Source organism: Trichomonas vaginalis, chromosome V (genome assembly GCF_026262505.1).
Source record: "Trichomonas vaginalis G3 chromosome V, whole genome shotgun sequence".
NCBI lineage: Eukaryota > Parabasalia > Trichomonadida > Trichomonadidae > Trichomonas > Trichomonas vaginalis.
This window is the reverse complement of record NC_067207.1, coordinates 11,913,501-11,936,031: the sequence shown is the minus strand read 5'-3', so window position 1 is coordinate 11,936,031 and position 22,531 is coordinate 11,913,501. Positions and strand designations below refer to the sequence as shown.

At 33.4% G+C, this 22,531-nt stretch overlaps 7 protein-coding genes across 7 annotated transcripts, besides 3 other annotated features; 3 read left to right on the top strand and 4 right to left on the bottom strand.

The window, feature by feature from the left end:
• Window positions 1-141: part of a mobile genetic element that runs on past the window's edge.
• Window positions 142-3,410: 3,269 nt separating this feature from the next.
• Window positions 3,411-8,753: a mobile genetic element.
• A 1,022-nt stretch (window positions 8,754-9,775) lies between these two features.
• Window positions 9,776-10,195, bottom strand: TVAGG3_0320800 (uncharacterized protein; the record flags this gene model as incomplete). Its single annotated transcript, XM_001326736.1, has 1 exon — window positions 9,776-10,195. One exon carries the CDS (start codon window positions 10,193-10,195, stop codon window positions 9,776-9,778), a length of 420 nt encoding a protein of 139 aa, XP_001326771.1.
• Window positions 10,196-11,237: 1,042 nt separating this feature from the next.
• TVAGG3_0320790 (protein transport) lies at window positions 11,238-12,065 on the bottom strand (the record flags this gene model as incomplete). The annotated part of the gene is made up of 1 exon (XM_001326737.2): window positions 11,261-12,055. The coding sequence occupies one exon, from the start codon at window positions 12,053-12,055 to the stop codon at window positions 11,261-11,263; it is 795 nt and encodes a 264-aa protein (XP_001326772.1).
• A 146-nt stretch (window positions 12,066-12,211) lies between these two features.
• On the bottom strand, window positions 12,212-13,303 carry TVAGG3_0320780 (protein serine/threonine kinase protein; the record flags this gene model as incomplete). The annotated part of the gene is made up of 1 exon (XM_001326738.1): window positions 12,212-13,303. The coding sequence occupies one exon, from the start codon at window positions 13,301-13,303 to the stop codon at window positions 12,212-12,214; it is 1,092 nt and encodes a 363-aa protein (XP_001326773.1).
• A 411-nt stretch (window positions 13,304-13,714) lies between these two features.
• On the bottom strand, window positions 13,715-14,878 carry TVAGG3_0320770 (nitrile biosynthetic process; the record flags this gene model as incomplete). The annotated part of the gene is made up of 1 exon (XM_001326739.1): window positions 13,715-14,878. The coding sequence occupies one exon, from the start codon at window positions 14,876-14,878 to the stop codon at window positions 13,715-13,717; it is 1,164 nt and encodes a 387-aa protein (XP_001326774.1).
• A 921-nt stretch (window positions 14,879-15,799) lies between these two features.
• TVAGG3_0320760 (casein kinase-related family) lies at window positions 15,800-17,078 on the top strand (the record flags this gene model as incomplete). The annotated part of the gene is made up of 1 exon (XM_001326740.2): window positions 15,822-16,943. The coding sequence occupies one exon, from the start codon at window positions 15,822-15,824 to the stop codon at window positions 16,941-16,943; it is 1,122 nt and encodes a 373-aa protein (XP_001326775.1).
• Window positions 17,079-17,136: 58 nt separating this feature from the next.
• On the top strand, window positions 17,137-18,371 carry TVAGG3_0320750 (uncharacterized protein; the record flags this gene model as incomplete). Its single annotated transcript, XM_001326741.1, has 1 exon — window positions 17,288-18,319. The coding sequence occupies one exon, from the start codon at window positions 17,288-17,290 to the stop codon at window positions 18,317-18,319; it is 1,032 nt and encodes a 343-aa protein (XP_001326776.1).
• A 1,290-nt stretch (window positions 18,372-19,661) lies between these two features.
• Window positions 19,662-20,562, top strand: TVAGG3_0320740 (non-membrane spanning protein tyrosine phosphatase protein; the record flags this gene model as incomplete). Its single annotated transcript, XM_001326742.2, has 1 exon — window positions 19,662-20,018. One exon carries the CDS (start codon window positions 19,662-19,664, stop codon window positions 20,016-20,018), a length of 357 nt encoding a protein of 118 aa, XP_001326777.1.
• Window positions 20,563-21,208: 646 nt separating this feature from the next.
• Window positions 21,209-21,390: a mobile genetic element.
• The last annotated feature ends 1,141 nt before the right edge of the window (window positions 21,391-22,531 follow it).

The window sequence follows — 22,531 nt, the reverse complement described above, 5'->3', positions numbered from 1 at the left end:
AATTTCTTTGGTTTGTTGTAATTTATCGACATCGAAATAAATTAAATCTTTTGGTGACTCTTTGTTTCTTTGGATACCCTTAAATAATGAGTTGACTTGAATTGAATTATCATCGTACTTTTGAATACCTTTATCTTTTTAGTGGTCAGGTATGAGGGGCTTCCAGCGGGCTGGCCCCTTCTAGCCCTTAAGAAATTTTGCCCAAGACCCAAGAGAGGACCGAACCCCCAGCCGACCAGCCGGTTGACAAAACCAAAAACCGTGTTGTTTATTTACATCATATTATGATGTCACTTTTAAAAATGTCACTTTTGTTTTCACTTTCACAAATTTATATTTGTTTTCATGCTTTGTCAACTTTTCTGTCACTTTTCAGGTAAAAACATTTTTATTATTATTATAATAAATGAATTTACAAAACCACCGTTACACGTTCTTTGGAAATAAGAGTAGATGTAAAGATATTATAATTGAGAGACTTAAGAAACTACCGCATGGTCTAACATTTTGGTGATTTGTTCGTGGAAGTTTCTATATATCCATTTATATGTCTACAATTTCCCAGAACTCAAAGATTATATGCAAATGACTTCGACAACTATATGGGACCGTCTCAAACAATATACAGATACAAACAATATATTGAAAGAGTTAAAAGAAAAAGATACCTATAAGGTAAAGATGGAAACGTAATACCATTAGATAAAAATATTGTGAGAGAGGGTTTTGAAAAAAGCAGAATATTATAGACTGGGATAGTATCATCTGCTAGACTATTATATAGTGGTTCTATAAAGATGTTCATGACATTGAAAACACTTATGGCTCAAAAGTTTTATATCTTAAACTATACAAATGTTTTCAAAGAGGAACATAGAAAAATATATTGAGGGTATAATGAGTTTGTGAGATGTTATTGGACAGAGTTGTATGAAAAATATAAAGACAAGGAAAATGTTTTCTTTATAGTGGACCCCCGTTCTATAACACATGGGGATTTTCAATACCAAAGTAGACTGGACTTTTGAGAGACTCTTTAGAAAACTTTTAGACGTTTTACATAACTGTCCATGCTTTTACTTTCACATCCGATAAAAGTGGAGTTTTGGAAAACGTTATGAGATGGTTAGAGGACAATACATGACTATGAGTTTAAGAATATGGACAAGATAGAATATGAGAGAGGTCCTATAAACCGGAGAGAAGTTGTCATAACAAAGAAATTTTTATTAGTAAGTAAATGTGGTTTGAAAAGTGACTACTTGTTTTAGGTTTTTCCAATTGATGTTGTCATTATATTTATTTGACGTGGGCAGAATAAGACAGAGATATGAAGATGAACCAATGCTGCAAATGTTCAGTAATGTACTCGTAAGAGAATATTTTTAATCTAATATTAAATGGACGCACAGAAACTTAGCGATATGCACCAGCAACCTGGGACAACCAAACAACAGAGGAATATTCCAAATGAAGTTAGAATACAAACTGCAATGGCAAACTATGGTCAAGTGCCAACAGATGTACAAAATGCAAACTCTGCCATGTCAAATGACGCTGCGTTAGGTTTTGCCACCATGTATGCAAAATATGAGATGGAAAGAGTTTTAATACAAACCCTGAAGTGGGATATAAAACAACTTTATGCAGATTGACGCGACCACAGGCAGTTTGGACCCAGAATATGTTTTTCTAACCAGAAGAGGAGAAACAGAATGTATGAGCTCCAGTATAAAGGAATGCTATGGAACTCCAAAGGAAACCGTAAGAGACTAGGCGGGACATTAGATTTTTACATAATAGTAAAATGGTTTCTTTCAGTAAATAGGAAACTTCTTTTCGAAATGTTGAAGAGTGGTATATGGAATGCGAATAAAAAACCGTAGAAGAGGGAATTTTGGAACGGAGTCAAAAATATTGGTAAAAGAGTAGGTCAGTTTGTTGGATTATACCTAAAGACCTGACCAAGAAGAACAAGCTCCTGTTATACAACGCCTGAACCTGCCACCACAGTCTTAAGTTGGCAACCAAATTCCACACCTCAACCGTATTTAAAAAGTTATAATTTTTACCGTTCGATAGTAAGTTGTATATTGAAAACTAAGTTCTAAGTAAAACGATGGTATAATATGGAATTATTCTTTTTTTCTTCCATCTGTAGTAAACCATACTTGAAAGTCTGAAATACTTCCACTTGGTGGTTCGTATAACTTTGTAGGGTTTTTTCGTAAAAGTTCATTTTTGCTCAAGCATAAGAAAGAGTTTTGGCGCAGAAAATGAAGCATGAATACAATAATAGCAGCTGGGTCGAAACATTGTTCATATCTGTTCCATTTAGGCGTTTTCGACTTTCAATAAAAGTCTGGGTGTACTGGATATGCTGCAGGCTGATTTACATCCTCATAAATTCTATACCATGCCCAAGTTGTATATTTTGTAGAAATATAAACGTTTTCTCCAAGGTCTTCATTCTATTGATTTTAACAGTTGCATTTTTCTGTCATAAATATATTCGAGATGGTATTCTCCCTCGTCAATGTTTATACCTGGTTTGCATATTCGATATAGATATTGTTTATTTTTTCTTGAAAAGCTTTGAAGAGTTGTTTCTATAAGTTTACACAAACTAACTTGTAAAAGTTTTCCCCTGTTCAAATTTCTCATACATACGTTTTTCTTTTTATAAGTATCGAACTTCAAAACCGACCGTAAATGGGAAAACCATATGGCTTCTGAGAATGAACTTCATTTCTACGAAAGCCCAATAGCTTTTTGTACAGAATGGGTCTCTTACCATCTTTATGGTAGTCAAAACGATAGCCTCATGCTTTACGGTCTCTGTCTCAAACTTTTGACCCCGACATTAGTAAAAAGTTCATCTAATGGTTTAGTTGTTAGCAAACTCTGAATTTTCTTTTTTCTATTGGAAGCATATTTTATCTAGAATAAAAATGTCGAAAGATATTGCTTCCATGAAGAGAAATACAACACAACCGACAACTCATATTGCCAAAGCTCTAAAATAGACACAAACAAACTTTTCAAAAACTATTTCTGAAGATATCTGAGTCATTTGAAAGAAGGAAACTTAAAACTGCACATTAAAACCCAATGACAGATGAGTTTCTGTTTCAAGACAAGAAGAACAATACTGTCCTGTATAAATCCAACAAAAGGAACTTTAAACGAGAAACCATATAAATGAACTTCTTTTGAAAGCAGATTTGACAACAAAGCTGACAAAGAAATATGTAGACGATGCTAATAGCAAAAGAAAGAAGAAAGAGCTAAACAATGCTTATGCAACAAAAGAACAAATACTCATTCCTGAACTAGCAGACAAAACATATGTTGACAATAAAAATGTCCAAGTTGAAATGACAAGAGCTTAAACGAATATTCTAAAAAGAACTCATAACACATTCATAATACTGAAATACAAGGACTTAAACGTTTAGCCTTGAAAAGAAAAGGGATAAGAATATGTGGCTAGTAAGTTAGAGAGAGAAAAGCGGAATAAGGAATATGTGGATTGAAAAAGGATAATGAAATTATAGAAAGGGCTGAATGGTATCATGAAATGGACATCGAAAGATTTTAAAAACTAAAGCTTGATTACAGATTGGGGGTTTCAGGATGTTTAGACCTTAAAGCAGATAAAAACTTATGTTAACGATGAGTTAGAGAAGAAAGCAGATAAAGAACATACACAAAATCTTCTTCTCAACTGTTGCTTAAGAAAGTATTGAAGGAACGGTTGAAGGAACCTGGTGGGAGATGCATTATATTTAATACCTCCTAAACTTTTCCACAAGGTTAACATCGGATGAACGACCATAACGCGATGGAGAAACATTAGATTGTAAACGATGTTATGTCATGAAGGCATGAACATAATATTAATATTCACTGCTCAAGGATTTTATAATGACAAGTAAAGCAGACAAAACAGAAGCTTCAAACATTAAAGGGACAGAAATTACTTCAAACATTATATTCCTATAGGCTCTATTTATACGTCAATGAACTCTACCAGCCAAGAAACATTCCTGGGTTTTTGGAACTTGGACTCAAATAAGTCGACAGCGTTTTTTGTTATTGTGCAAACTCTTCAAAGGAAACAGGTGGAAGTAAAACGATTTCAGTGTGAAAATTTACCTGCACACAGTACTACATAGAAATTTAAGTAAACATTCTCAAGCAGTTGGCATAAGCATAGATATTGGGATTGGTCAGCAATGACAAAAGGATATTTTTTGATGTAAAGACAACGTTAAGTTTGCTATAAATTGTTACTGGAGTAACACTGAGGGAGGAGGAAACCATACACATCGCGTTTCAGGATATACGCAAACAACGGGACAAAGTAAAGACTACATGCCACCTTACATGACAGTTTACGCATGGTATAGAAATGCTTAGTCGTCATTTTCAACTTCTTTAGCATATTCGTCAGGAGTTGTCTTATATTTGTTAGGAACTGTCTTTGAAAGTATACCACCTTGAACTTTGACAAGTTTGAAACGAGGTCTGACAATAGTAGTTTTATCTTCTGCTTGCAGTGTTACATTTTGCCATGTTTGCCTAAAACTTCATAATATTTCTCTTGTATACTTTCTTCTATTTTTACGAACACGAACGTGAGTACCTGTCGGGTTCCTATTGTTGTCATAGTCAATAGTATTTTCATATGGGTCGCGTTTAGGTATTTCTATTTTTACTTTGTCACCTTTCTGAAGTTTGAAGCCCGGCATTCTTTCTTGTTTGTCTCTTTTGACTAAATTATTAAATATATAGTCTTTCTCTAAGTCAGGGTTGTTTTTTCATTTCTTCGGGGGAGTGGTTTCCCAAACCTTTTTGTTTACGGTTATTGTAAATATTTTAAACTTGTCTCATCTTTGCCATGGAGAAGTGTCTATATTTGTCGTCATATGACATTTCATTTGCTTCACCACCTTGTGGTTGGTTTAAGTCTCTTAACATTTTTATACAACCGTCAATGACACCAAGAGCAGAATGGTTTTGGTCGACAATGAAATATTGGTTTACATTTTTTGAACGCAGATAGTTTTTTACATCATCTGATTTGAAAGAACTTTCACAGTCAGATGTCAGTTTTGTTGGATGGTATTTTGTCAACGAATATTGTCAAAGCAGTTTTCACATCTAAAATATTTTTGGACCATAATGGTATGGCTTCACAGTATCTTGTGTTTTGACCGACAAATATTAGCCAGTATGGTGGTCCATCTGTTCTAACTCTCGGAATGTTTTCCAAGATATCCATAAACCAAGCATTTTGGTGTTGAACTAAAGATTTTTACCATGAGTGCTTTCTTTGTCGCTTTAGAAACATAGGGGTCCTTGTTTGGATTCGTCATTTTTTACCCTATAAGAAATGGGTTTATTTGGCGCATTACAGGAGTTGCATCCAGATTTTTGCCGCAGTGGGAACAATTGCCAGAGGTGTATTTGGAGTTGGAAGGAAGATTTTGAGTACATTAGGTATACTTAAAGAGAAAGACAAACCTATTATACAAACTGTACAGAAAGGTTGGGATGTAGCACGAGATGCAACAAATCTTATTTCCAAATCCTGAAACAAGAGGAAAAGTTCAAGGATGGATGGACAATGTAGGAAGACAAGCAGGAAACTATTATAACAAAGCAAATGACTACTATAACCAAGCAGGCACTATATGGACCAGGTGAAAGATTCTTTAACAGAGGATATAACCATGCACAACAGTGGGTAAACAATAACCAACCTCAACGCCTCAAACGTGGGGAATGTAAAGTTTTTTATTGAGATGAAATGAACAATGCAGCATTGAGACAAATGAGTTCAAGATGGATTTGTCGGCTTCCAGCAGTTACACCACGTGTTTGTCAAGTTCTTCCTATACCTCAGGAAGTTTTAGACGACTTAAAAAACAACAACAACCAGTTGAAAACAAACCAAACTAAAATTTTTTTACTGAGATGAAATGACCGAAGAAGTTGAAACGGTAGATTTGACACCACAAACAAAAAGTTCAGAACCATTGTCAAAACCTGTCAAAAACTTACAGATGAAGAGAAAAATTCAATAATAGAAAGTGCCAGGTCTGGAAATACAAACCCTAACTACAAAGTCACTTTTCATAAAAATGGAACGGCTAGTATCTCAAAAAAGAAACAGACTCTCACAAATAAATATTGAAGTCTGAAGGAGCTTTCGAGACAACAGATGGAAAATTTACTTCACTGACCAACAGTTCATTATAGAACATCTCATTGACTTAGAGTCGAAATATTTCTAAACTTTACAACAAACACAAAAAGTTGAAAGGAAAACAAAAACAAATGGCATATTATATTTATGAAGATGTTGACGACACAAACTGTTTCTGCAAGTGAAGTAAAGTCAGAGAAACCGAAAAGTGACGAAAAACCGATAGAAGAAGAAAAACCAAAAACCGAAGATAAACCAAAACCAAAGTTTAGTTTGGAAACTAAACCAAGTCAACCTTCATTAGCTGGTATGGGGTTGGCGTCAAAGACTTATGCAGCAGGCGGTTATGTAAAGTAAAGAAAAAATATTTTTTTTTCTTTTTATAAAAATGCCCCCATATAGAATGGATAGAAAATCTGCTAGAATAAAAAGCAGAGTGTTGCAAAGATATGGTTGGAGAGTTTCGAAGAAGTTTAAATATAGGAAGGAAGACCCATAAAAGTCTATGCAAAACTGGTGTCTGACCTACGAATGGATTGGAAACAGCACGTGCCAATTATCCAAACAGACTAGAGAGGTTAGAAGAAGAACGTCTTATGGACATGCCTTTCGATGTTAGTGAACCTCAAGTTGAAGGACACGACGGCTTTGCCAGATTCTACTGGAAACATGACGAACAATTGCATTCCTTTGAGAAGGAAAAAAGGTAGTGCAGAGGATGGTCATGCCCCCATGGAAAGAACAAGATATGCATATGAGAAGTACCGTGAAGTTAGAAGTCAAATTACTTCTGGTCGAACCTTTACAGTAAACTTTGACGAAGGAAAGAACAAAGAAGGCTTCATGGGTACTTCTGCCATACAAGACGGAAATAAGAAAGGACACAATCTCAGATTGACCATAACAGATTTGGATGGTCACATTTACTATGCACATGGCAATGTCACAAACAGCTGCAATGCTTCTTGACGCTTTCAAGACTACAAAGAGAGAACAAATGGTTGACTCCGACTCAGACATTTTGAATGCAATTGAAGGAATTGCAAGTGTCAAGTTCGAATGGTACCAACCAACCCTCAAGCAGTCAGACAACATGCTGGATACTTCCCCTTCATAAATAAGTCTGACATTGACTTGACAAGTATGGAATTTACAATTCATTGAAACAATGTCAACGAACCTTGCATTCTTACATGTCTCAGGAAACTCTGGTCTTGTTTCAGAAGAGAAGATGAAGTATCTTGAGTCATGTGTGAAGACAAGGTACATTCTCAGAGGTCAATTGGCAAAAATTGCACCGTTGGCAAATGTCAATATCCGAGTCAACATACCATACAGCTAAAAAGGTTCTTCACATGACGAATATGTTGTTGACAAAGACTTACCATGGTTGAAGATTGTAATTTCCACAACCACTTCATGTTGAACGAAAGTCTTACAAAACCCATTGTTCGGAAAGGCAAGTGCAACATGTCAGAGCTGTAAACATTCTTTGTCGAGAAAGTGTGTTGGGAACCAATTCCAGATGACAAAGCTGACAGAAACTTTTGTACCAAAAAGACGAAACAAACTTTTCACGTTAGCAAGACCAAAATTGTTCCAGACAAAAGTTCTAGTACAAAAGAAGTACACAATTCCACAAGGAGTTGGATTGTTCGGATACCAAACCTGAACCAGAAGAACTTCCAATGAGGTTGCAAGAACTTCAAGATGCTATAAACAACTTCCATTGAGACATCCAATTGACGTCAAATTGTATTGGAGAGCATCCTGAGTTTAGTCAGAAGTTTATTATGAAACAGGTTGCTTCGACGATGTTTATGAGATAACAGTGGAAGTTTCTCAGAAGATAAGAGACTCACTTGAATTTCCACAAACTGGACCAATTGGTTGCGACAAAGTTCGACTCAGATGAAAAGAATATACTATGTCGACCTTAACGCTGCATACATGAGGTTTGTCCAATATATTCCGACTGGAATTCCAAACGAAGATGGTGAGTTTCCGGGAAGGAACTATCAGTGGAAAAGTCATACAACAACTGTATGATATTAGGAAAGCTTCAAACCCCAAACTTGCATGACACTCAAATTGCTTATGAATTCGACATGGGGATATCCATTAAGAAACCTCAAGAGATGAAGAGTAAACATTATGAGAGGTCGACAACTTTGTTGAAAGGTTTCTCCTTTTGTTTTGAAGTACGAATTCACTCAAGGTCAAGTGGCTTAGTAACCACATTAAAACCTATTGTCAACATTGGCTTACCCTCAGTTTCGCAAAGCCAGTCCTTGACAACTACAACAAATTCTTCTCCGAAGTCAAATCGAAAGTTGTGAGTTTACTATGAGAACATTGAACGCACTCATGACGAACGAAAGAAGGATACAACAAACTCATTGAAATGGGTTTTAGTCGGTGAGAAGATGGTGTTCTTCAAATTTGGACAAAATTTTCACCGAAGTTCATGTAATATCGAAAAGGAAATATTGGGCATACTTGAAGACGGCACAGAAATAAAACATTGCATGAAGTAAAAAAATTATTTTAAAAAGTGACATTTTTTTTTTATTTGAAATGTACGCTGAGTTTGTTGAGAGACCGTTGGGAACTTGTTTGTTAGATGAGAAATATGAAATGGCAACCATTTTAAACAACATATTTTTACAATATTTAAAATGCTTGAGGTTGAAAAACAAGAACAAAAGTAGCAGATACAAAACCGTTAGACTATATCTTTTACAAAGCTGTAGGACTATTTCAGATGAAAAATTTCATCCAGCTAATACGATTTTGACTTATCCAATTCGCTGGCTTCAAAAGTCCTTCCAGATGCAAAGGCAATAGGATTAGAAAGAGATTTGTTTTCAAATAAACCTAACGCATTCTATGTTTCCAGTATATTTTCAACAAACACCAATGCACAAAAAACAACCACAAAGTATAAAGTCACAATCAAATAAGCACAAAATATATGACGAAAATGCAAGAATCCTATAATACAATCTCTCCTACTTAAATGGTGCTCGTATTGATGCTACTCAAAATTTACGTACTACTGCTCTTCACAATGCATGCTCAGAGAAGTTACTTGAATTAGTCTCATTTCTTATTCTTCATGGTGCTGATGTCAATTGCAGAGATTATACATACCTTACTCCTCTTCATTATGCAGCCATGAATAACGATATTGATATGGAAAACTTTCTTCTTTCTCATGGTGCCGATCCAGAACTTTGGGATGATAGAGGGCTGTTGTATAAGCACTATCATCGTTCAGAACGACAAGAAGAAACCAATTTAGAAGAAGACTCTATTTCAGAAAATTCAAAAAATGGATTTTTCTTTTCATTCTTAACTAGTTTTCTTTATTATTTAATTTCGTGAATATACATTCAAACATATTATATTTATATTTACTTTATATTTTCTATCCAGATAAACTTACATAAGATACAAGATAATCATTTCTCGGCATCTCGGGAAAAATAAGATAAAATTTATAATGGAAGCATTTTAAAACAATACTGATTCACTGAGTACCAGATTTTTATTAAAAAACTAATCTTTATTCATTATAACAACCGAAAACAAAAGAATAAAGGCATAACTATGGAACATTGAGGCACAAATAATCGTTTTACATATATTATATAATGGAAATCTGCCATAATAAGTTATCTTCAGATATCCGTTTCCATCATTCGTGCTCGACTTCGTTTCTGCAGTAACACCAAACTTTTCTGAGCTCCACACACCACCAATATATCCACTTCCTCCACCACCAGATCCGCAATAACCATAATTATGATTTTCGGTTGAAGAACCACCTCCACCTCCATAATATCCACTTCCACCTCCACCACCTCCGTATGCATATAACATATTTGATCCAGCGCCACCATAAAACAGACTTCCATTGGTGGCACCTCGATTCGTGAATGCAGTTCCACCAGCAATATCAGATCCTCCACTGCCCATTTTACCATATGTATTAAAGGCAGCTCCATCACCACCTATAATTCCGCCTCCGTTACCTCCAACGCTTCCATGGTTATTAACAATTTGTCCACAAGCACCCCCTCCACCAGCAGCGACGATTATTCTACCCTCAATTTTATCAGTACCAATTCGGATGTCTGCACTACCACCACCTCCCCCTGAGGCATAAGAAGCAGTATCATATCCACCAATACCCCCACTGTTATAACCTCCGGGAGTATTTAAATTTTTATTATGATATAACAGGCCATCTTCGCCTTTTCCACCAACATGGATAAATGCATCTATAGAGACATTAATTTTATAATATCCAATGCTGATGCCTCCATATCCGCCTTTGATTGATGTCGCTGATCCACCTGCAGCACCAATGAGTTCAAATTTGTAATTTCCTGGGATAAACTTTGTAATGTATGGTGTGCAGTTGTATGCAGTGAAACATGGATAATGTAATGTAAATATTGTGGAATCATTTTTAGTATTTACTAGTACATAAGCCTCTCCTAAACTTTCATTCTGTAATTTGAAGTCTAATATAAGGCCATATTACTTGTGGAAGCATTGAAGTTTCAATGAACTGTACGTTAAATTGAGAGGGGTATAGACTTCCCATTCAATTTTTGATTAATTTATCTATCGTCGATGTGTTCCCTTCTTCTAGCTCAAAATGCACATGAGAAATGAATTAATCCAATTGAATCAAGATATAACTTTGGAATTCAAATAGATCATTCATATATTCCTCGGTATGCAAAATCATCTCACAAAGGTAAATTTTTTATTTTACAACTTTAGATAATATATCTTCACGTGAATCAGTTGCTCGCACTCCCTTCATTTTTTCTAAAACTAATTGAAAATCACAAAATTTCGAAATATACTGTTTTCAACAACAAATCATACTTTGCCGTCAATTCATTTTAAACAACATATATTTGTTAATGTAGGTTTGAATATACAATTTGCATTTTAGCTAATTATTTTTCAAATTTCGAACAAGAAAAAGATTTTTTTTAAAAGAAAATACAGTTTACAAAAAACGAGTTAAAGATTCAAAGGTGTATCTATCTGATCTGGGTTTGTAAGTTGAGCGTTATCTTCTTTTCCGCTAACTTTCTGGTATTGTTGAGATTGAAGGAATGTTGCGAACTGGCAGAACAAATTCGAGCCAAGGAGAGCAGTATTGACAAAAGCAGCGATTTTCGCCCAAACAGAAGTAGATTTTGCGATTAGATCGAGGAACACGGCAATTCCGACACAGCCGCTGTCTGGGAATCCAATAAGTAGATAAATGCTCCAACCAATGATAGCAATCTGTATAACTGTCCAACGAATCTGAATATCATGCTTTGCGCAGCAAACGTAAAGGGATTGGTAGCCGAATTTAAGGAATACATAAAATCCTGCAACACCTTGAAGTATTCCCATGACAATATTTTTAGTTAATTTATAGTCTGAAATTCCTTTAACGCTAAGAACAGCTACGATGTTCCAAAATGTATGTATCGTGAAGATAATGAGGCCAATAAAGCATAACTTGACACATCTTCTTGCAGCTTGTGGAAGATCAATCTCAGGACTGTATCTTAAAATTGGGAAGAAAGATGGCCAATTCTGTTGTGGGCCTTGTTCTGCCTGATTTGTAAGATCTTGTCTGCGCTTTTTAATTGATTCTTCACGCTTCTTAAGTGCTTCATATCTTTCTTTCAAATCTTCTTTACTATTTCCTAAGCTACTTGCTGATGGAGCTGGTGCAGGCTTTTTATCCTTCTTTGGTTCGTCTTGCAAAATAGGAAGTTCGACATCAGCTAGCTCATCCGTGAATGGATTATCTGCCATTATCCTAAAATTAATAAATTTATTGTAAACTTCTCAAAATATAACTAAAATTTTTTTGAAAATTTTTTTTATCAAAAAAACAAACAAGATTTTTATATAGATATACCGCATATTATCCGGATTTCGGAATTTCTCCGGTTAGCGACACCTCTCCACTTATTGTATCATTGAAGTGGAGTATTCTTGCATCATCAAAACATGAGATTCTAAAATTGTTGCGAAATTTGGACGTTTATCTGGATCTTTTTCGAGCATTGTAGATAAAAGATCAGTTATTTCCGTAGATATAGAATCTATCTTTGGGATTTCAAGTGGTTTTTGCATAATGTGCTGATAAAGTTTGTCATATTTATAAGGCTTGTCATCAATCTGTACAATATCCAAATCAAACGGTTTTTTGCGAAAAAATGCCCAGTATATTGTAATTCCAAGTTCCCAAACATCTGATTTTCGAACATCGTATGTCTTTCCATTTAGTTCTTCGGGCGCTAAAAATCTGAATGTACCAAAGGTACGTGATAGGTCTGGACTATCAACTTTTGTAACCGACTTGAAATGATGAATACAAAAATAATTCTCCACAAAAACTAATATATTTTCAGGGCAAACATCTCTATGGGCTAAACCATGAGAATGCATGTAATCTAAAGCTCCAGCAATTTGATACCAACAAACTATTAAATTTTCATAACTAATTTGATTATTACTCATTGCTGTTTTTAAGTTTCCTAACGAGGCGTAAGGAAGTACTAATATCTTTGAATTAGTCATTTGATCATCTACCATTTCGTGATACGACATGATATGAAGATATGTAAGCTGACACATTACATCGATCTCTTTATTGAATGAATCTATTGGAGGAATTTCATTTCCAAGAGGTTGCCTGTATAAGATAGAATTATTATAAACCTTTGCAACGCAAACAGCTTGTGTTTCAACATTTTTCACGAGGTATATTTGAGATGTCGTGCCATTGCATAGCTCTTGTAAAAACAGCCAATCAAAAATCTGCGGTTTTTCATTTTGATAAAAGAAAGCATTAAATGAGAAGTATGGTCTTGATTGATCTCTGCTTGTTTCAATTATAATATTTTCTTTAGCTGATTTCTGCTCAGAATCCGGTTCTGAATCTTCTTTCTTTGCGCAAACTTTCTTCGGCTTTTCTTTTTGTACTTCAGGTTTCTTATTGGCCAGAAGTTCTGTATTCTTCACTTTGGAAAGAGGCTGGGAATTGCAGTTTCCCATTTCTCTATCCAAATAATTTTGTATTGTTTTTAATTTGAAACATTATTTGGCAATAATTATTTAGTATTTTAACACAATAAGCCAATACAATAAATATTCTTCCGGGCAAAATTTGATTGAATTTTTTGAGACGGATAAATAAATGTCACCTTTTACGGTCTCATTATAAACATTATCCATCGATAAAAATATGATTCAGATGAACTCGTCAGCATAACTCAATCTGAAATGAACAGAGAGACATCGTTCACTTAATTTAAGGCAATTTTATAATAATACAAGAACTGTAAATTTGTTTTAACAGACCATTGATAGATCAGAAGAAGATATAACCGAATGCACTCCAAAATAGATTTATCAGAACTCAACATCTAAAAATAAATGAAATTTTTTAAAATACAGGAAAATTTTTCAATATTTCTTAACATCAAACATACGAACTAAATCACTCTGCAGGTGAATCACTGAAAGCGCATCTGAAATTGACAAAACGTTGATATTAACAACATCTTGTTCTGGAAGGCCAAGGCAAGCCATCATTTGGCGGCGCTTGTCATTATAGAACAATGTAAAGCTATGGCGACGTGGAAGCATAAGGTAACCTTCAGAATTTACTTCACCATCAGCGAGAGAAACAGTTTCATCATCAGGGGCAATTGGGAGGATGAAGAATGTATTCCTTTCAACATCGTAAACATAAACATTCGAGTAATTCTCATCGTATTTGCCACCAAAATAGAATAAATAGTTATCAACGGAACACATGCCAGCATTCATCACGTCACTACGTGGGGCCATACCTTGTGGCTTGATAACCTTGAGGCTCTTTTGAATTGCATCAAAAACAACGAAACCTCCGGATTTACTGCAACCGTAGCCGTAATAGGTTTCTCCAATCTTTCCGTAAGGAATAGCAGTACGTCCGGATATATTGGGATCGATTGATTGCCAAATCATTGTTTCGGTATTTAATATGTGTAATGTTGTTGGCCAAACACCATTATATCCACCCCAAACGAAAAGATTCTTGTTGTAGTATGCAATAAGAACTGCAGATCTTGGTCCAGGAGTATCTCCGGAAGTATTTACACGAGCAACTTTTCCTGTGTAAATATCTATTGTATGCAAGTCTTCGAGATATTGGCGATCCTTATAACCACCATATACAACAATTTTAGAGCCGGCAAGTGTTGCACGAGCTCCTGTACGTGGGGAAACAATGTCATCACTAAGTTGGAAGAAATGCCATGTAAGAGTATTGATGTCGAGATACCAGCAGTCACCAAATAACTCTCCTTTTTGGTTTGATCCGTATCCAATGTAAACGCGGTTTAATTCTTTTACGTAAACAGTGAAATGGCCGCCTCTGGACAAAGGCGAAACACCTTGGCCACTAATAACAGACCATTTGGCTGCATAGCCATAGTCTCCAATGTGTGTTTTTTGTTCGGCTTCATGATAGAAAGGAACAACGCCATCACGATCAGAGGTCATACGAACATAATTTTCTGGAGCTCCACCATCGATAAGAAAATCACCTTCAACATTATCAGAAGTACTTTGGTCTTGTCCCATTATTTATTTATAAAAAAAAATTCAAATTTTTTTATCGTTCGAATTTTGGAAATGTCACTTTTCTTATTTCGAATCATGGAATATTTCATTCATTTCTAGGTTATTAGAGAAAAGCGCACAAGTTTCTTAAGCGCATAATTCTAATGCTTGAATCTACTATACAAAGTTTTATGAATTCGTTAAAAAAATAATTTCGCCAATATTATATTTTGAGATTTTTTCATTCATCTATAAGATTATTTCAGACCGCACATACACATAATTAATTCTTTTCTCAGCTTTCTACCAATGCTGACTTTCAAAGAGATAATTTCGAATTTATTATTATATTTAAGAAATCTTTCTCGACCCATCTTTACTATCACAAATTTCGACAGAAAGCTAATACTCATGCCTCTCTATATTTAAATATATTGTAACAATATCTTTTTGTTTTTATTCATGCAAAAATGGTATTTATCTTAATATCTATGCGACAAATATAATCATGGTTAGAACTAGATTGATTTTATCAAACAACAATTTCGAGAACCATTTTCGTCTACTTTCACTAAAATTGTTGTAATGAATGTGATAAAATCCATGCAAAATTGATTATTATCATTGTGATTTGGTTATGGAAGACAATCTACCGATTGTGCAATTCTCCCTTCTGATTTGGAATCAAAGCACATCAAAAAACTCTTAATTAGGATTTGCATCATCTAATCTTGCATCAATTCTTTGAATAAATATGATTTTTAGAAATTTTGTCATTTCCTCAGTCAGAATATTGCTTTTTTGTATTTATCTTTAGCTTACGGCATCTATCTACTATCCACTTTACAACATAGTGAGTTTACTCAAACTAACTGTCTGGTTACAATTTTTTGTAAAAGTTTTCTATGAAAAATTATCGTTGAAATTTTTGAAAAAAAAACTCGAAAATTTGTTAAATTCCGCAATGGATCTTAGAGTTGGGTCGAAGTTTCGGCTGAAACGCCGAATAGGCGGCGGCAGCTTTGGAGACATCTATAGCGGTGAACAAGTTATTACAAAAGAAGAAGTAGCAATTAAATTAGAATCTCAACAAACTCGACCTCCACAATTATACATGGAAGCCAAAATATACAAACTTCTCAACTCAGCGACTGGATTTCCATCAATGAAATGGTTTGGTGTCGAAGGAGAATATAATGTAATGGTTATGGATATGTTAGGCAAATCACTAGAAGACCTATACGTTATGTGCAAAAAACGCTTTTCTCTTAAAACTGTTCTAATGATTGCTGATCAAATGCTTTGTAGAATCGAATATTTACATACAAAAGGATTAATTCATCGAGATATCAAACCAGATAATTTCATGACAGGTATTGGTAACCATGCAAATCAAATATATCTTATCGATTTTGGCTTATCTAAGAAATATTTTGATCCAAAAACGAATGAACATATCCCATTTAAAGAAGGAAAGAAACTAACCGGCACAGCTAGATACGCATCCATAAATACTCATCTTGGCATAGAGCAATCTCGAAGAGACGACATGGAAGCAATTGGTTACGTTTTAATCTATTTATTGAAAGGTCCACTTCCATGGCAAGGAATACCCGAGAAAGGTAAAAAGAAATACGAACTTATTTCAGAGAAAAAAGTTGCTACACCGATAGATAGTTTATGCCAAGGAATTCCACAAGAATTTGCAGTATATCTCGACGAAGTACGTAAATTAGATTTTGTACAGCGCCCTGACTACGCAGCCTACAGAAAAATGTTTAGAGATTTATTTATAAGAGAAGGCTTTGTTTACGATTGGCAATATGACTGGGTAATTAACGATACAGAAAAACCACCGGAAACAGCTTCCCCGCTAGCAGAAAGGCCTCAGGTTGCTATGACTCCAAATCCGCCAAGCGGAAGGAATAAACCGCTTGTAACAATGGCTGTTGGAACGGCTACACCAACAATACCACACCAGATGTATCAGATACCACTTCATGAACCGCCAAAGCCTAAAAAGAGGCCAACAATTCCAATTAAAATTACTCCACAGATGAAAATACAACCACGCATCCCAAGATAGATATAATAATTGTATAAGTATTATTTATTCCTTTTTATGTGTTTTATAAATTATTTTCTTTGTCTTTTTTCTATTAATTATTTCAAAATATCCTTTTTTAACCTATCAATCAGCAAACCACAACTTTAATGTCGGAAAACAATATAATCTCCCTATAGTTTTAAGTCATAACAAAATTATATAATTTTATTAAGCTGAATACCATATATCTAGAACAATTTCAATGCATTATCTACAAAATTAATGACTCAATCAATAATAATTCATTTCTTTGAATGTTTTTCATCTTATTTCATCTATCATCTTGTATAAACTATGAATTTGAAGAGAAAAAATTCAATGAAATGGTAGATAATAGTGCAAAAACACCATTTTTGGCAGTATTTTATACTCCTACATGTATTGGTTGCGAAAATGTTGAAGAAACTTATGAATCTCTAGATATAACAAAGAAAAAGAACGGATTACCAAGTATGCTCATAAATTGCCGCAATGTTACTATTTGTAAATCACTTGAACTCGAAACCATTCCAATAGGTTTTTTAATTGATACTCCTAAAAGAAGATATTGGAAAAAGATATTAAAATTAGATCATGATACAATAACACAAACAGTATTGCAGTATTCACGCTTAAATATTCATCGTTCATCTCAAATATTAAATAATTCTAAAGAATTCACTTCATATCATTTAGTTTCACAGTCTGAATCAGATAGTCTGCTTAAAACAGTTAGAAGAGCTGCTAAATATTCTGCAAAAAACAATGAATTTTCATATGAAATTAATAATTCTATCGAAAAATCAACGTTAACTGCTTATGTTGGAAATGGAATTTGCAATATATCAACAAGTGATAATTCAATTGTTAATCAATTCATCAAAAGGACGCAATTTTCTCCTTTTCATTTTTATAATGACGAAGAAATTAATGAAGTTAGCACAAAAGGCATAGTTTTAATATATCTAGCAGATAGTAATAGATATTTTGTAGATGAATTTGTTTATAAACTTCAAAAAGAAAATTGCGACAAATTAATTTTTGGATTTTCAACTCCAAAATTATCCCCAAATTTGCTGATGCTCTCCAATGTGAAATCTTCAGAAGTTCCATTCATGATCTCTCTCTTCGGTCAGTGCATGAAAATATATAAAGGAAGATTTTTCGAAAAAGATGCAAACGATTTTATTAATTCTGTCTTTTTGAATTCAGACTGCGGAAAAACTTTTGGAGAAAGAGCTGCAATAAAGCCACTTATACACTCTGAAAGTGTAAAGACTGAAAGCAGCAATAGCTTGGCTCGCTATCCATTTGAAGCTATTTTGTTTGTATTGTTGACTCTAATTTATATTGGTTTCCAAAAATATAGAATTTGATTTTGTTGTGTAATAAATATGCTATATATGAAATGTTTTTCCCCTTCTTTTCAAAGCTCCATATACTGTTACTAGTGATTATCCAATCTCTATATAAGTTCTATAAGATCAGTTTCAAATATATATCAGAATCAAATGCATGAGATGAATATAAGGCAATTCATACTTTGGGGTAGATTCCTCCGAGTTGATTCAGGAAATATCAAAAACGTGTAAATGTAGACTATGTAATCTATTTTTAGACATATTCAAAATCTACTTAATACCAAAGACTTTTAATTGATAAAGTATTCAGAGTAAAATTGGATTTTAAATGAGTAAAGAAGTTTAGTTCTACTCACAACTCACTAATTTAATAAAATATCTTATCAACTTTACAGTATGTGATACATTATCATAAGTTATTTAATTACATGTTAAAGTAGCATTAGATAATCATGGAAATAAACTAAAATACATTATATAGAGAACATTCATGCTTTTATAACTCATTTCATTATTCCATTTGACAATTTGATTTATCAATTTTACATAAATGCTATTCGAGCAAAGGAATCTCATACTCGATGATTGTTTCAGTATTAGATCTATTATAATAGAAAAAATAATTATAAATCAATAATTGATCCAAGATATCTTTCTATAAACAAAACACATGTGTGCCATTGACACATAGATGATAGTTTTGAAGAAAATGACACCCTTTGGAGTTTAAGAGGACGAACAAAAATTGGAAAAACAGAAGATGAAATATAAACGAATCTTTTGCTCATCATTAAAGTATCATGCACAGTTTATATTGTTTTGCAAATTAATAAATGATTGGACGATAAAGTATAAATGATTATGGTTTGATCTCTGAAATTACAAAGGTGACAAATTGGAAATATTATATATTTTGCTTCTGCATTATTAATATTTATCAAAATACAATTTTGCCAAAAGGGATAATTTATCTCAAATGAAAATTTTTAGAGATAAAATTCAAAGTGCCCATTGAAATTAAATAGCCAAGTTTCCAATTAACATTTTCATGTAGTTAATTGATTTTCAAAAAATTCTTGATGTCTATTTTTTTTGAATGCAGCAAAATCTTCTTTTGAAATCTATGAAAAGTTATAATTTACAAATCGTTTATGACGTCATATATGTAATACATTAAATGGATTATTGAGATTGAAAATTTATCAACCCATCAAAAATTTCAAAGCATAAAATTTTTATATTTGAAAATATTCACATGGATCAAAATATAAGTATAATATTAAAATTTTTAAAAATTGAATGGATCTTTTTTGATGTGAGATTTGGCCCTAATTTCTGATCTTTACAAAAAATCAAAATGCAAAAGAAATCTATACTCTTCGTGTGCACTGGAAATATTATCAGATCTCCAGTGTGTCAAGGAATCTGCGATAAGATCACTGGTGGAGCTTTAAGAGTTGATTCCGCAGCAACATCAGGTCTCCATAGAAATGAAACAGCTGACGACCGTGCTGTCCGTATTGTGAAGAAGCATGGTATTGATATTAGTCAGCATAGAGCTAGAACAATCAGACTTGACGATTGGATCTTGTTTGATTATATAGTTGCCATAGATAAAAAAGTTTATAACACATTACTCAAAATTAAGTCAGAAGATTCAAAAGCAAAACTTATGCTTTATTCATCTGAAGGCATTCCAGATCCATACTTCTGAGGAAGATCTGAATTTGATAAAATGTACGAAGAAATTGCTTCAATTATGCCATCATTCTTGAAGTCAAATAAGATTTATACTTCTAGTTAACTCCCTTATATTATCTATATTTATATTAAAACCCTATCTATCCCTTATTCGCTCATTTTTTTTAACCCTCTGAACAAAACATTATACGGTTAAAAACAAATCCAAAAATTTCAAGAAATATTATACTATGTATTTCGGATATCTATAAGCACATTTCGCAAAAACAATAATTGATAAAAATCCATAAAAATACATTATAATAATCCCTTTTATATGCAACGGCTAATACATGCAATTTACAATTTATTCTGAATTTTTGATCAAATAATCGTAAATTTCTATTATCTACGCTTATTTAAGTGAACCCTTGGCTCATGAACATTACAATGAATTCTATATTATGAAAATCATTGCAAAAAACTCTTATAATCAATGTATAAAGGATCTTGCCTATGCATATACTAGTTATTTTTCGCTTGAACTAAGGATGTCAATTTGGAAGAAAAGTGAGAAAATTCCTAAAATGGTAAAAATGAATTTTCCAAACGTATTTTTTTATCTCATTTTTTTGATTTTGAAAAAAATTTGGAGTATAGATCCAAGGTGATGTGATTTTTGCATCCCTGGGATGGACGATACACCCAAAGTGTCACCTTTTTGGGATAACATGAATTTTAAATATCATGAGAGTTCTGCAAACCATATGCACAATATCTATTCAGCCTGACTTCTTGTATATATGAGTTAGACTTCTTAAATATTGTGCTTGGGGCGATATAAGCATTTCCGAGATTACCATCGTGCTCTATAGTATGCTACTTCTCCCTGGTTCTAGCTCAGTTCCAAGGATATTGGCGTTCAAGGATTTGGCAAGGTCCTTCCGAAGTCTCTCATTCGATGAGAGATTTCGGAAGAATCTTGCCTTAAAGTACTCCAACTCTTGTTCTTTTGTTCCTAAATAGTGAGAAAAGTTATTTGACTACTTAAGGTAGAGATTATCCGAGGTCCCTCATTTGATGAGAGCCTCGGATAATCTCTGCCTTAAAATTGTACACTTGTAGTCCATGAGAGTGTAAGTATACATTGATAGGACAGCTTTCTTCTGAAGTCTTAGATTTGATGAGAACCTCAGAAGAAAACTGTCCTATTTTATAGTAAAAGGAGTTTCAGGAGCTCCAAAGCTCCCTTTCGTAAGGATTAGGAGCTTTGGAGCTCCTGGTTCGTAGATGTGTTTCGCATCTTTCATCAGAAGAGGCCCAAATGGTAAATAGCCTCTGCTGATGAGCTTCAGGAGCTCCAAGGCTCCCTCTCGTAACGATTAGGAGCTTTGTAGCTCCTGAAGGTAAGGTAGGATTGCTCTGATCTCAAATCAGTAGATGCCATGCCTCATTATGAACTCTACTGACAAGAGATCAAGAGCTCCAAGGACTCCCTTTTTAGTTAGTGGCGTTCTCACCATTTAGTAGGATTGCTGATCCTACTAATGAAGTGATCACTTAGTATACGTTTTGAATAAATTGAATTTTTTTAGAATTTAGTATTTTTTATAGACATCACATGTATATTATAAATACATAAATATATTCTTTAATTCAAAAAATTCAATTCGGTTTTGGGATGGGTATCCCAGCCCCAAGTATTCAATTTTATTCAATTTTTTAAGAATTTTGGGTTGGGATGCCCAGACCAAAACAAGCTTTATATTTTGATGTGTAGATACGTATGTGTGCATCATTGTTGTGTTATATATTATGTTTTTAATGAAAAAAAAATCTGATTCAAAAAAAATTATCACTAATTAGTTGATAATATAAAGAAAAAATAGATAAATTGTATGTTTTGAGAGTATTTATCCACATTCACTCATATGAATTTCATTAAATAGTGTCTTTTTACTCCCAAATTTATTTTGAATTATTGAAATCAAAGAAAAAAATCAAAAAAATTTCTCGAAATTTTTATTTTCAAAAAAAATTTGGATTTTATATTGAAAACTGACACTGGGAGGACGATAGGGCTGGGATTGGAGATACCCCGCTCACTTGGGAAAAATACGGATCTATATTTGGAGAGAAGAACTCTTCGTTTTTGAATTTTATCACGATGGTTTTAAAGTATATTAGACACATGTATTGGTATTACTATTTTTGTATATTTTGAGAGAAAATCCCTAAAAAGTGAGAAAATCTGAGACGGTTTGAGAAAATATATAAACTATTGAAAATTTGAATTAAACTTCTAATTTGGAAAAAAGAAATTTGGAAAGAAGAAAATTCAAAAATCGAGATTTAGACTCAGTATCAAATGGAGAACAAAATGTTTCTTCATATGAAGGAAAAAATTTTCTTGAGAAGAAATAGAGTTTTTAAAATTTTATTGTATGTAATGAAATAAACAAATATTAAAATTATTTTTTGATAACAAGAAAATTCCCAATAGAAAATATTTGAGAGAAAGAAAAAAGAAAATTGAAAAATATTACT